General features: G+C 44.5%; 1 protein-coding gene across 2 annotated transcripts in view; it reads right to left on the bottom strand.

Moving 5' to 3' along the window:
* The window catches only part of ugp2b (UDP-glucose pyrophosphorylase 2b), a 48,735-nt gene that overhangs the window by 25,670 nt on the left and 8,527 nt on the right, over window positions 1–14,538 (bottom strand). For both annotated transcript variants that reach the window (XR_013791043.1, XM_079513289.1), the window contains exon 4: window positions 799–984. Coding sequence is in view for 1 of the 2 variants with exons in the window: in XM_079513289.1 (XP_079369415.1) it covers window positions 799–984 (186 nt within the window). In the remaining variant the exon portion in view is untranslated. The remainder of the gene's footprint in view (window positions 1–798; window positions 985–14,538) is intronic.

The raw sequence follows: 14,538 nt of genomic DNA, 5'->3' as shown, positions 1-14,538 counted from the left end.
CACACACACACACACACACACACACACACACCCCTATAAAAAATCACACCTGTGTGAAGTGAGGGGCTCTCGTATCATCGTACATACATAATCATGACGTAATATGTCTATTTGCTCAGACACATGACATAAATTCTCCATTCATTGTCAATGGGAGTTTAATGTTTGTATAAGACGAAAATCTACACTAATAGTTGAATATAGGAGGGGCTAGCGCCCCTCAAAGATTGCTCAATACCGACAGCCGGTCAGCAAGTGGATTCATGAATACACATATATACAGTATATCGACAATATTTTAGGCCAATAAATAAAAACGATTTCCCACTCCACACCCCTGGCTGCCGGACTATGTCTGAAGTCTGCCTGGTCCCAACCCCTTCGGGGCATCCCCACCCATTATGACATCACAGTGACATCACCAGCTGGCCAGCTTGCGGGAACACACCCACACACAGTCACACTGTGGTAATGGGACTTACCCGTGAGTGCGACCACATTAACAAAATAATTCAACGAAGTGACCAAAGAATTTAACATCAACTGTGTGCTGAAATGCTGATGACTGTGACAGAATTTGTGTCACCCCCCCCCCCCCCCCCACACACACACACACGCACTTCCTTTTTGGTCTTAGGGATTACAAAGGGAAGGTGTAGCATAGACAACCGACTGGACTCGTCCAATACCAATGGAGTCACCGCTTCTTTGCAACATTTCAGTCACATCTTCTATGAAATTGTGTTGTGTTGCACCGGTCTAGGAAGGTGTTGTCTGTGGTGGTCTGTGGTCAGTCACCTCTATCTGTTGCACCGTGAGGTCCAGGAAGGTGTTCTCGTTGCGGACACTGATGAGGCTCTTTGGGCCCTTGCAGCCCATGCTGGTCCCCAGACCTCCGTTGAGTTTCACCACCACCAACTTGTTGAGGCTCTCGGCCACGCTGTCGGGGAGGCCGCGAACAGCTATTCTATCATAAGGCTGGATCTGTGGGAGAGAAACGGAAGGGACAAGAAGGGAGAGGATCAAGAATCAATCAAGCGCTTACCAATTGTGTTTTTTGAGCAAAGAGATTTACAGGCCAACAAGCACCACAAAAAGAGACCTGTACTTTGTTTATGTGTACATGACATGTTTACGTGTTGCAGTGTGTGTGTGTGTGTGTGTGTGTGTGTGTGTGTGTGTGTGTGTGTGTGTGTGTGTGTGTGTGTGAGAGAGAGAATGTGTGTGTCAATGTGTGTCTGTCTGTTATCTACTTAACACACACACACACACAACACTGTCGGTACTCGGTTTCAAATGTCACAATGTTGGCTAGGCAGCAGAAAAGACTATGGTGAGAGAGGGAGAACCATAGAGAGAGAGAGAGAGACTATGGTGAGAGAGGGAGAACCATAGAGAGAGAGAGACTATGGTGAGAGAGGGAGAACCATAGAGAGAGAGAAAGGATTGAGTGAGGAGTTGGAGTGACTGAGTGGTCAAGCCTCGTTCCGAGGTCAATATTAGGACTCTCTCATCAGCACTTTCATACAAATTGTGTTGACTGTTTCCTCTCTCTCTCTCTCTCTCTTGCAACACTAAGAAAAACACAGAGAAAACCAGGATGACAGATGGTCGAAAAGAGAACAGAACAGTTACAGGACAGAACTATAGAGAGAATGTGTGGGAGAGGAAAAGAGTTGAAACGTGTAAGAGAGTGAGACATAATTGGACAGGGATAAAGATATGCAGCTGAGTGGTGGATCTAATGGCACCAGTCGGTCTGAGAAAAGACTGATATTGGATGTATTATAAGTCAAATAACCTGATAAATCCTATTAAAATGCTTTAATAACACTGAGCATCAATTCAACAAAAAAATCTATAGTATATAAAGCAAAGAAATATACAACATATATAGACCATTCAGTTTCTTTAGATTTAAGTCTCTCATTGTCATTTTAAACCAGTGGAAACCACAAGGCCACTGGGCCATCGGAACAGTGGATGATCGCAAATGATGTGAACAACCAAAAGGTCAGTGTATTCTTACGCTGCTGAAGATTTTAGCCAGCCGTGATAAATCTAGCATACATACTGTACCTACAAGCAGCTAAGCAAGGCACTCATCATTGCACAATAATTACATTTTAAATAGAGAAATCAACAAGACAGCAACTCTCCTTCTGATTACATAGTAGAATTGAAGAAACTGTCAACTCATTATTTATTATTATATTTATTTCAGTACACATCTTAATTGTTTACTCTGTGACCATTTGGTTTGTTGTGGAAATTCCCCTGCAGGCTTAATGAATACCAAGTAAGAAAAATCAATAAAGATGAATGCACAATTCACTATTGCTCTGGTTTAATGTTTGCAGACAGGAGTAATCTCTGTCTCTCTAAGGGAGCTGGTGAGATTAAAAGATTTTTAAAGAAGGTCATTTCACACAATAATAATATAACCCTGCTGCAATAGCTCAACAGAACGGTATGCATACAAGAGCAAGAATCCACTCATTATAGACAAAGGATTTCTGTCTGAAAAAAGCAACATATTGAAAATTCCAGCAAAGCCAATTGCAACATTATAATTTTCCATCACATCTTTAAAAGCTGAGGCTGTGTAAAAAAACGTTGAAGGCTGAATTTTCTGGGAAACTGAAAGACAAGCCTTCCATCGTCGCTTCCAGTCATCCCAGTTCTCCATACATCCGGCCAGCTCGTTGGTGCTTTGCTCTCCTGCATCTTTCTTGAGTATATCCACATATGTTATGGGACGTCCTCGTGACCGGTGCCCATGTGTTCCCACAGCACCAGTTTGCTGGCTAGCAGCTCCTGGTGTCTTTGGCAGTGTCCTGCAAGTCTCATTTTCCTGGCTGCTATTTTGCCGCTCACCCTGAATATTCCAGCATACAGATTCTCATTGGTAACAGTACTCTTGCTGATGTTGAGCTCTACACGTAACATTCTGGTGTAGCACCCGTCTAGAGCCTTCTGCAGAGTTGGCTTCAGGGTCCAGCATTCACTGCCTAGATAGGAGAACAGATTCTACCGTCGCGTAGAGGAAACTGAGTTTGATTTGTCGCGGGAGGTTGGAGTTCCATACACTGGCCATGCCATTCAGGGCCCTCCATGCAAGTGGGTTCCTCACTTTTAGATCTTGCTCTGTTGACCCATGAGCCCAGGTAATAAATGTTTTTATTGGAGCTTCTGAGCATAAGTATTTCACATGTACAGTATGTACCTAAACCATGCAACTAAGTGACAATACAGTGAATCTGAATCTGAGGTACTTGAAGTCATGATAAACCCATCCACCCTGCTATGACCCGGCACTGCTAAAGGTCACTTCTTGGAAATGGACAGCTGAATGCGAGATTGCGTTCACAAAAAGAAAGTTGCTACAAAGCAAAGCTAATCTGAGTTCCCGGAAGTTCATATTTAAAACAAAAAACACATGAGAAGCAAAGCAGATGTGCACTATGACACAATGAAGCAAGTGAGGCTAAGAGGCTCAGCAGAGGAAGTCAACTATGAAGACAGCGCAGCATCCAAGTGTGTGGCGAGCCTAAGTAGACTGCAGAACACAGTCTGTACAGACCAACTTCAGGGACCGGCATCTTCCAAGTGGGGCGTAGGCTAGCTACACGACACTGAGTTGGACATTTGACGATGATACACAAAATAATAAGAAGAAGATGACTGTTTCACTGCAACAGACTGGCAAACTTCAAGGACCTGTTCCTAAAATGTATGCTGAGAACTAGAATGAGTCTGCTCAAGCAAAGTCTTGCCAATCAAGCCGACACACAATTATACATCAACTGTCTTAACAGTGCATACCAGGTGGGTACACCAGCGGTCACAAATATTTGACTGGCACTATGCCATCGAGGAATGTGGAGCAACAACCTCATAGCATCATTATAGGCCACATTGAGCCTATGCCACGCATGCCAGAGATGATGGGTTAGCCATAGACTCATGATTGACAACAACGTCATCTGCTTTCCTACTATTCTGATTGGTTGGTATGAAGCAATCAATCAGAAGACTGCCGCTTTGTCAACGCCCATCCCATAAACTGCTGCCGTGGGGAGGGCTTTCAGTCTGAATAATGAAGTGAAACTAAATGAAAGTTCAGACTGAGTGTCAGGCTATATTATGAGAGGACTATCACACAATTGAAAGGCAGAGGAAGATCAATTCCTGTCCTCTCTGCTTCTCAAAATTGTTACCATACTGAGAGCAGATCTTCAATAATTGTTGAAGCCCAGCACTGTGTGGACTGCATATGACCAAATCATCAGCATACATGAGATGATTGACAACAGTGTCTCCCACAAGACAGCCAGTATTGCACCCCGACCCATTCAATTGATTTGACAAATCATCCATATAAACATTAAAGGAGCATTCAGTGATTTGGGTGATTTGGAAAACCACCCAGTCCGCCCGGTAACAAAATGTGCACATGCACGCTCTACAGTGGGGGGAAGTGCAACAGGCCAACAGCATGTGCACCAACGCCCGCCCCCACTCGATCATGATTGGAGGAAGGCCCCTCTCATCCTGATTGGATGAAGGTTTTGCCACCCGCCACCAAAACTGAAACTAGGGTTTTTTGACCCCAGGGGCTTACTGGGGACAGGGAGGAACTCCTTATATGGTCAGCACACTCTATAGTAGGGAGGATTATCCAGAAAAAAATAAGTGATATTTGAATTAAGTCAAATCACTGAATATACCTTTAAATAATAAAGGAGATAAAATCCTCCCCTGGCGAACCCCATTACTGACATGGAAAGGTTCAGAAATGCAACTGTCCCATTTTACCTGAAAGGTCTGACGGGCATACCAAAAGACCAGCATTCTTACTAAGTATTTTGGAACACCTCTGTCAATCAATTTCAAAGACTTACCATTGTAAAGGCTTACCATGATGAAGCAGTGTCAAAACTGATTCACTGGTCAGGGTTAAAGTGTTTAGCTATAGTTACCCAGTAAGACTGGGAAGTTATCCACTGTATACTGGCAGGTGGCAGCCCTGAGACAGGCATTATATGCATGGTCCAAGTATATTCCATGTTTGGGATTTCAATAATTGGGTCTTAACAGTACAGTGGCAGGAGAAGAAGGGCAACTTAGGTGAATGGGTGTGCATCATACTTCACATAGGTTATTACAGTAGGTCAATATAGATAGACGGCTTAGTGTTATTTGACAGGAGGAGACAGGAAGTTCTACAAGCTAAACTAGTTTTTGTCAACATAGCTTAGTTGTGTTTTCCATTAAGGTGCGGTGCTGTAGAGGAGGTCTGATGGTGAGCGTCTCCATGAATTATGAATTATGCTTGTTAACCCTTAGAAGAGCAAAGACGCCAATCTTAGAAGAGCAAAGAGAAAAGACGCCAGGTACACTTCACCCCTTTTGCAACCAGATCTTATTTTAATGATGTTTGGGAGACAAGAAACACTTTATGGGGTTTTTATGGGGATAATATGTGTTTTTAGATATTTTACTATTTCAAAGTGTCCATGATGTCATGGACACTGGGCTCACTTCCTTCTTGAACTACAATTTACCCTTTGTCAGCCTTCTGATTGGTCCCTGACTGACTAACCAGCCGGCTCTTTCTGCCTTGTTCCGCCCTGGTTCCGCCTTGTTTATATTGAATTTGATAAAACATATTTTTTCCTGATATGCCCAGTCACCATGCTGCACCTGTGATGTTCCTTTTTACTGACACCAAGTTTAAAATAAGAATTGCGTGACACCTCAAAAGTGAAAAACACCTTATTTCAATGGTAGTGGATGGAGAGAAAGGATTTTTGTACAACCACAAAACGGCAACCAATGGGTGCGAAGAGGGGCACAACCACGGGCGGGACTTGACAAAGGGTGAATTCCCAAAATGCTTTGGTGCACTGCTCCTCCTTAGGATAGGGGGAGGGATGTCTTACTGAGACAACATGTAGTCCAGGAAGTAAATAGACACCCACGGGTCACGTTACTAGTCAGTGGGTGGTTGTGTTGGTTCCACCCACTGACTAGTAACGTGACCCGTGGGTGTCTATTTAAGTGGGTGGATCACTGACATCTTGAGTTTGACCAGATGAAGAGCCTTGGCTCGAAACGTCGTCAATAAATGTATCTTTTGGAGCATATGAGTGTGCGTGTTCCCTTCTCTTTTCAAGAAGTAAACAAAGGCACGCTGAGAAAGGCTGTTTTGTCGTGGTAATCACGACAACCACGGTGATTGAACACAACGTGGACGTTCTGGGATCATTTACCATGTCGTGTCGAGGTTACAATATGAACGCTTCTGAAGTCAAATACTGTTTTAAGACGCGCGCAGTGCGCACGCTGTGAGTAATGGCGGATTTGAGAAACGGAAGCTCCAAGCGCAGCACGGAAACAGTGGAAGCTCAACAGCACATTGTGAATAGCACAGTGCGAACAGGCGATCCTACAGGGATTGTAATACTAGATATATAGTGGCAGTCTATGGCCTTTTTATGTTTGCTTTAAGAATGCACACGAGTGTGAAGTAAGCAAGCAGGTCGGAAGGTCGGACTTATTGTCTGTATCAGCCGGTAAGTGAGTTAAACAAACATTATCATACGGCCCTCACTTCACACAAGTGTGATTTTTATTTCTTCATGGAGCATTTTACAAAGACATCTGAAGAACTACAAACAATGAAGAGAGGAATCCAGGCTCACCAAATGTTAACCAGATGTTGTTCTGGGTCGGGTTACTAGTGTGCATGGCTGTGTGTTTATCTAGCTAATTTGTGTATGCTCATCTAGTGTCTACGGTATAGGTTTTGTGAATTTAAGCATCAGATTTCAGATGCTTAAATATTTATTTATATACTGTAAGACTGTGTGTGTGTGTGTGTGTGTGTGTGTGTGTGTGTGTGTGTGTGTGTGTGTGTGTGTGTGTGTGTGTGTGTGTGTGTGTGTGTGTGTGTGTGTGTGTGTATGTGCACGAAAACAAAAACCTCCAGGGTCACTCACACCCTGCTGGCTTTCCTGTTTAAAGCGCTGAGTCACCAGTCCCTGGGTCCTGAGACCTCCAGCATGCCTGAAACTGGACCCACAGCAAGTCCCCCAAAGTGGAAACACAAGGTCTCTGTGGTCAATGAGGATGGCCTTACTAACACAAACACAAGGCCTTGTCCCTGTGGTCAATGAGGATGGCCTTACTAACACAAGGCCTTGTCTCTGTGGTCAATGAGGATGGCCTTACTAACACAACAAACAACTCCTGACAGCTCTCTCTAAGCCATACTCTCCTGGGTTCATCCTCTGGCAAAGAGAGAGAGAGGGACAGGGAGGGAAGGGAGGTGAAAGACAGGAAAGGAGTGTGAGGGGGGAAAAGTCAAAGAGAGAGAAGAGATATATCATGTAGTGTGTGTGTGTGTGTGTGTGTGTGTGTGTGTGTGTGTGTGTGCGTGCGTGCGTGCGTGCGTGCGTGCGTGCGTGCGTGCGTGCGTGCGTGCGTGCGTGCGTGCGTGCGTGCGAGCGTGCGAGAGTAGTGTGGGGTGTTTTGAGAGAAATGTGAAACATGTGTTTTGCCAAACTCACCATCCGAGCCCTGTACACCTGAATGGGAAACTTTAGCTTCATGAACTCAAAGTGCCATGAAAAGGAATGAAGGAAAGAAAAAAACATCCTAGTACAGTGAGTTATTCTGGGCCTGGGCATGGGGTTACGGTGACAATATGGTTTGGACTTAGGTTGGTGTTTAGGTGACAGTAGGCAATATGGGTTGTGCATCATTCAATAACGAGTAGAGAGGCTGTCTGGGAAATAGGCAGTCCCCGGTTCGCATCACAGCCCTGACTATGTACAGTAGGGGCCCGGGAGGGGACACATTCATTTGACTATATATTAACCTATAGGGTTCAAGAGTTGTTTCAACCAATCAGATTGCTTCCTCAAAACGACCTGTTGTATAATGACACATTGAAGGATGGACAGACCCTTGCGGGAATAAAAATAAGGTATAGGCCAATCTGAGAATCCCATCGGCAAATAACGGGAAAACAGCGCCCCCTGTTTTGTCCTCGAGTCTGTCTTGAGAGACTTGGTATAGCCTAATTCTCAACTAAACTAGAGGCAGGCATGCAAACTGGTGAGGGGTGAAATTGGTGAGAAGGATGCTGGAACACTATGTCATTATGATGTCATAGAATTTCTCCCTGTGTGTGCCGGTTTTGCGATGTTCCTGCAAATCATTACTGGGCTTGTTTGCATAGTTCATTTCTGTGAAGTTCTGAAATTCCATTCTGACCAGCTCCAGCTAAAAGGCAGATGTCATCTGCCTTTGCAATGCACATTGCCCCAGGCAGAATTGTGGGAGGACTTCACGGCCGAAGTGGTGACGAGCCAACCAGATTCGTCTGGAACCAGGCTATAACCAACCAGGACCCAGTATGCAAATATGGGGCGGGACATTGAAACAATAATAATTTAAATACTGAGAGGGACGAGACTAATATCCACGAGCCAGTGATATTAGTATGCACGAGGCTACTTAATCCCTGCATCCTCCCATTTAATTTCACTGCATCATTTTCTCCTAAATCAGTCATACTGAAAGTAAGCCACAGGAAGTGCTTTCGCTGATTCATGCACATACAAACACGCATCATTCTTTCACCACTATGCACATAATGACACACTGACCGTGTGGCCAACATGCTTCTACCCAGAGAGGCCATGCCGCAGACTGTCTAGGCCAGTGGTTTTGGGGTTGTTCCCAGTTTACAGTGAAGTGACAATGCGGTGGCTCAGGGGTAGAGTGGCTGGATGGCAACCGCAAGGTTGCCAGTTCGAACCCGGGCTCCCCCAGAGTTAATGTCGAAGTGTCCTTGAGCAAGACACTGAACCCCTAATTGCTCCTGATGTGCTGGTTGGTGCCTTACATGGTTTCCACTGCCATCGGTGTATGAATGGGTGAATGTAATGCACAATCTATGTAAAGCGCCTTGGATAAAGGCACTATATAAATGCACCATTTACCATTTAAGAACTTTTAAGACCAAAAAAGGGGGGGGGAAAGACCATTACTGCATCAAAAGTAATCAACAAACTATACTATAAAAACTGGTGAAACATGGGCCAAATTGTCAAAAGAATATATAGAAGAAAGAGGCAAATATTGTGAAAATAGCCGATACTGAACTCTGACTGCATGGGAGGGAGTTTGGGAGAGAGGTGGAGTTTAATGATCATTACAATGTCCTGATATGAAAGGGAATATTTGAAAAGCAGAAGAAAACATTCACACTTGTGTGAAGTGAGGGGCGCCTTTGGGGAACGCACAAACATGACGCCACGGGGGGAATGCACAACAGCAAACATAAAAGGTCCATAGACTTGGCTGCCACATGACGTCACGGGGGGGGAATGCTTAAAGCAAACATAAAAAGGCCATAGAATGGCTGAATTCTGTGCATGTCGTGGTTTGAACTTAATAAATGCGTTTCCCATCGTTCCAAAATAGACCAAAATGCCTCCCTATATTAGTTTGTGTAGAATTGAGATTCTAGTGGCTTTGTGTCACTACATTTGTATCTTGAACTTTCAATTGATGAGAGAAAATGACATTAATCACAAGTTCACAACAATAATATTGTATATATGTATAATGTATGTTGCAAATGTATATGGAAGTCTGCTGAACAGGCGTCCACTACCAACCAACATGCAGGATTTGCTAGTGCAGCGACCAAAATCACCCTCTCTAACCGGCTTCCCATCCGCAAAAACACGGCCATGTCCTCATTGGACTGCCCAGCTGAGCTCAACCGGATGCATCGTGGAAGATTTGAACCCCAGTCTGACTCTCCATGGTGGTAGGAACCTTACCACTGTGCCACCCGGACACACGGGTAATTTCTCATACTGTACGACTACAAGAACCCCCCCTCCCTCCAAGTAGGTACAGGCGTACTCGCAACCCCTAGATTTAAGTCACTGCTTTGAATTTCAATTTGCTCTCTCTCTCTCTCTCCCTCAGTTTATATAAATAAATGGGTAGGCTGGCTGGGTAGAGAATAGTGACACAGCTTCTCCTTGCTCGCCACAACCAAGACTCACAGACCAGGCTTTGTGTGTGCGTGCGTGCGTGCGTGCGTGCGTGCGTGCGTGCGTGCGTGCGTGCATGCGTGCGTGCGTGGTGGTGGTAGACTGGAGGCTGGTATCGGCGCCAGTTTTGTGAATGTGAACTCAGTGAGTAAGAACCAAACTTGGCGAATGCAAGCTCCCATCACACATCTCTGGTGTTCGACTACATCACTGTATCTGTGTGTGTTGAAATACTAAGACCACATTCTATGGCCTGAGAAACCATATACCATACCATATTTTTTTTTTTTCATGGGTAAGAGAAAGCTTTACGATTGAGGGTTCTCTTCCACATTACAAGGGATTGTACTGGAATCTGACAGGATGTTGACTCTCAACATCCTTACAGAATTACAGGATATCATGTCTGTGATTAGCTCTCTAACAAACAAACATTTGCATCCATCACCACTTCCACTCAACTAAAATGTTCCTTTTTAAGTGCCGACACTATATCAGTGTTAATTTTGTTGACTAAGACTAAGACCTTCAACTCTCACTGGACCGGTTTGTTATTTAAAAGACAAGTATTTGCTGTCCAATTTAACACTGCAACATATGGCACCCAATGCCACCCATGTTATATAATACCAATTTGAACCATATATACTTAGTTTTTATTTTTCGCCTTTATTTTATATATTGTATGGAGGGACAGACAGTAGGCTGACAGGACATGGGGAGAGAGATGGGGGGAAGACATGCAGTGAAGGCCGTCGGGATCGGGAGTCGAACCCGCGGCACACTGCCAGACTGGATTACCAGCCAAGGTGCCTGGACCACTGAGCCATGGCCCAGGCCCATATATACTTAGTTGACCGGGGTTTCCCATGGGTCTATAGTTGGTCCTCTCTGTTTTCCATGTACATCAAATATCTTTGGTGAAAGTAGCCGATCTACAATGTGTTGCATTGTGGACTTGTGTTGTGAACTTGCTGGTTTGGTTGCTTGGTTGGTGTCACAATCCATTAGGCTAGATTAGATTTAGCATACTGTAGGTTCTACAAGACAAGACAAGGCACAGACAATAGGTATAGACCAGATTGCTGTCTTATTCTCTTTTTCTCTGTACATCTCCATCTTTGTATCTTTGTCCCCATCATGTTGACGTGGGGCCAATAGCTTTCCAATTATCACAGATTAGCTTCATAGAAAATGCATTTAGTACGGCTTGCTGACAGCGAGGAAGTGCTTTGATACACCAATTGAATTGGGAGAGTGGTTTGAATGTGTTTACAATGCAGGCAATATTCCTGATACAAGTTTACATCCTGGTTGAGATAATATCCTACCTAGACGTGTGCTTTATTTGCATCAAGATTTTTAAATTGCTTTCGAAACATAATATTGCTTCAAAATTTTCTCAAAACATAATTGAAAGTCTACTCTAAAATCCAGCTGTGTGAAAGAACTTCTCTTGATGCTTACCGGATGGATTCTGACGGCCAGCTCTGAATACCTGACAGTCTGACTGACACAAAATGTCTAGTGGAAGATTTCAAAATAACCCCCCTTTTCTTTTTGAGGCGAGATTCGGAGAAGCTGAGATAAACCTTTTAAAATCTCACACATTGAAGCCGAGACAACATGGCAACCCGGCATGCCAAATCCAACGAAGAGCACTGCAAGACTGCCACTGAGGAAAAATAAAGAAATCTAACTCCCTGACTGAAAGACAAGAAGGCAGACATGCCATGTCAACTAAAACAAAATCACACCCGTGTAAAGTGAGTGTTGCAACTCTGTGTGGGGGTCCCCGGAAGTTCCAGACCCATAGGAACCCGCCCAGGGTACTGGCCCGGTTCCGGCGAGCCGTCCTGCGTCCGAAACAGTCGAGAAATGCCAGAGTTACCATGTGGGCGTCCCCGGGGGGTCCCCGGAACATCCAGACCCCCAGGAACGCGCCCAGGGGGGCGGCCCGGTTCCGGCGAGCCGCCCCGTGTCCGAAATGTTTGAGAAATGACAGAGTTACCATGTGGGTCCCTGTACTGTACTGTACTGTACTGTACTGTACTGTACTGTACTGTACTGTACTGTACTGTACTGTACTGTACTGTACTGTACTGTACTGTACTGTACTGTACTGTCACGCCGAAATCATATACAGTTAATGTGTGTGTGTGTGTGTGTGTGTGTGTGTGTGTGTGTGTGTGTGTGTGTGTGTGTGTGTGTGTGTGTGTGTGTGTGTGTGTGTGTGTGTGTGTGTGTGTGTTAGGAGGATGCACAACAGTGACACTTGGTGGTGAAAACGCTATTTTCGTGCTCGGACAGACCAAGCCAGGGACCCAGGGACACACGTACATAGCCGTCTATAGGAGTGGTTGCACCACTCAAAAACAAACAAAAAAACATGACAAAGTGTATTACGGCAACTTGTTAAATGACAAAAACTCTTGACTTCACTCTCGTAACTGGAGCTGTCTGAAATGAAGGACAAGTCCAAAATAAGCCATCCGATAAGGGAAGTCAGGATGCAAAAAGGCGAATGGTCCAGTTCGCCTTCCCATTTGTCTCCTTCCCATTATGAGTCATGACAGCAATACGCCCAACATGTGAAAAGAATAAGGGCCACCCCTCATTCCTCACAGCTTTCCCCTGGATTCATCTGATCAGTTAAGAATGCTTTGTCCCATGAAGTTTGTACACTCAGGGTAAGTTCCACATCTAGAACAAAGAGCATGTAAGGAAAGCTGGATGCAGTGTTCCATTCCTTGTGCTTGTGACCTAGTCCTCTTTACAGAAGAAAGTGCCAATAAGTGCTTCGGTAATGGCCCAGGTGTATTGGGGATGGGAAGTGTCTATTGAAGTCAAGAACAGAAGAACAAACAAACAAAGAAAAGTGGAACATACTTTCAAGAATGGAGAGGTTTGAGTTCTCCTTAAAATTCTGTATGGGCACTGAATCAGGTTTCCATGCGCCCTAAATTCCCTTCCCGCTCTGCCATTGGCTTCAGGCCTTGGAGCGTTATCAACTGTGTCATCTATAAGCCGACTCCCTTTTAAGATGACCTGTCACTGTTATGGTGGGAGAAGGCTTTGTGAATCGACTGAAATGGGTTGTTACAGAATGGGAACACTGGTTCATACAAATGCTGGGCAATGTGACTTTAAAAGCCTCATCAAGTTATTTAGGGACCACGTTTTTATATATGCGATACTGTCCTATTTTCTTAAAACGTCCATATATCTTATAACTGTATAGGCTGTGTGAATAACGGGTAACTAATGGGAGGAGATGCCGACGCGTTCTCATATTTTGTTGAAAGACAGTATATATTGTTGAAAGACACATTAAAGGTCAACTTTGACCATTTATTTCACATTGACTCTAGCCTGAAAGAGACGGTTAGCTTTTCTGGGCATATAGGGCGGAACAAACTAGCGCTGGAAACCGGCGCTAACTTCCTATTGGTTCACCAACCTATGAGCCCGCCTCCCCTCCCCCGCTCCCCTCCTCCTGACTAGTTACTGGTAGCTATACAAAGCCACAAGTTATGTTCTGTGCACTTGACCTGACCGAAATTAATAATTTATAATTTAATGTAATAATAAAAAGTGTGTGTGTGTGTGTGTGTGTGTGTGTGTGTGTGTGTGTGTGTGTGTGTGTGTGTGTGTGTGTGTGTGTGTGTGTGTGTGTGTTCGACTGTGCGTGCGTGCGTGCGTGTTCGACTGTGCCTGCGTGCGCGTGAGCCTAGCTTAGTCATACGGTCCTCGTTTGAACTTACTGTATGTCACCATGATGGATCACGCATAATACCCTGGTATGTGGAGAGAAAAATGCACATGCACAAGTGCGTGCATGCACACATACACACAGAGCAGCATGTGACAACTTAAGATCACTTCATTATTAATGACATCCGTCATAGAATGCTGCAGGCCTACGCGGTAATATGGACAGAAATCAATAGCCATTGACCAGTCCGTACATTTTGTTCTCCCCTGATGCCCCCTCTGCTATTCAGATCAGAGGGCACCAGCAAAGGAGACATACATGACATGTACGGTAAAGCGCAAAACACATACTGTACCGATGAAAGAGATAAGAGGAGCACGTTGTGTTTTATGCTTTGACAATGTCAGAGTGATCTTATTGTGTCAGTATAATCTTGAGAACTTCATACAGCTATGGTCACGCATACACACAGAAGCACTGAGAAAACTGTTGCGCCTTTCTTTGTCCTTTTTCTTTCCAAACTTGACTACGGTAGCGGTGGTCTCAAAAACATAAGGGAAACTTTGACAGGAAAAGACTCGCTCACCGTATAGAAAATAGAAGTAAAACTCCTTAAACTGAGACTTTTTTTCTTTATTTTAACATGCTCATAAAGTGCTCGTGCTCAAAGTGCAATTAAAAAGCAAACGTTTCGGTCCTAGGAGGCTAGGACCTTCGTCAGTGCTATGCATACACACACGC

Source organism: Electrona antarctica, assembly GCF_951216825.1.
Source record: "Electrona antarctica genome assembly, chromosome: 10".
NCBI lineage: Eukaryota > Metazoa > Chordata > Actinopteri > Myctophiformes > Myctophidae > Electrona > Electrona antarctica.
This window is presented reverse-complemented; position numbering and strand designations above follow the sequence as displayed.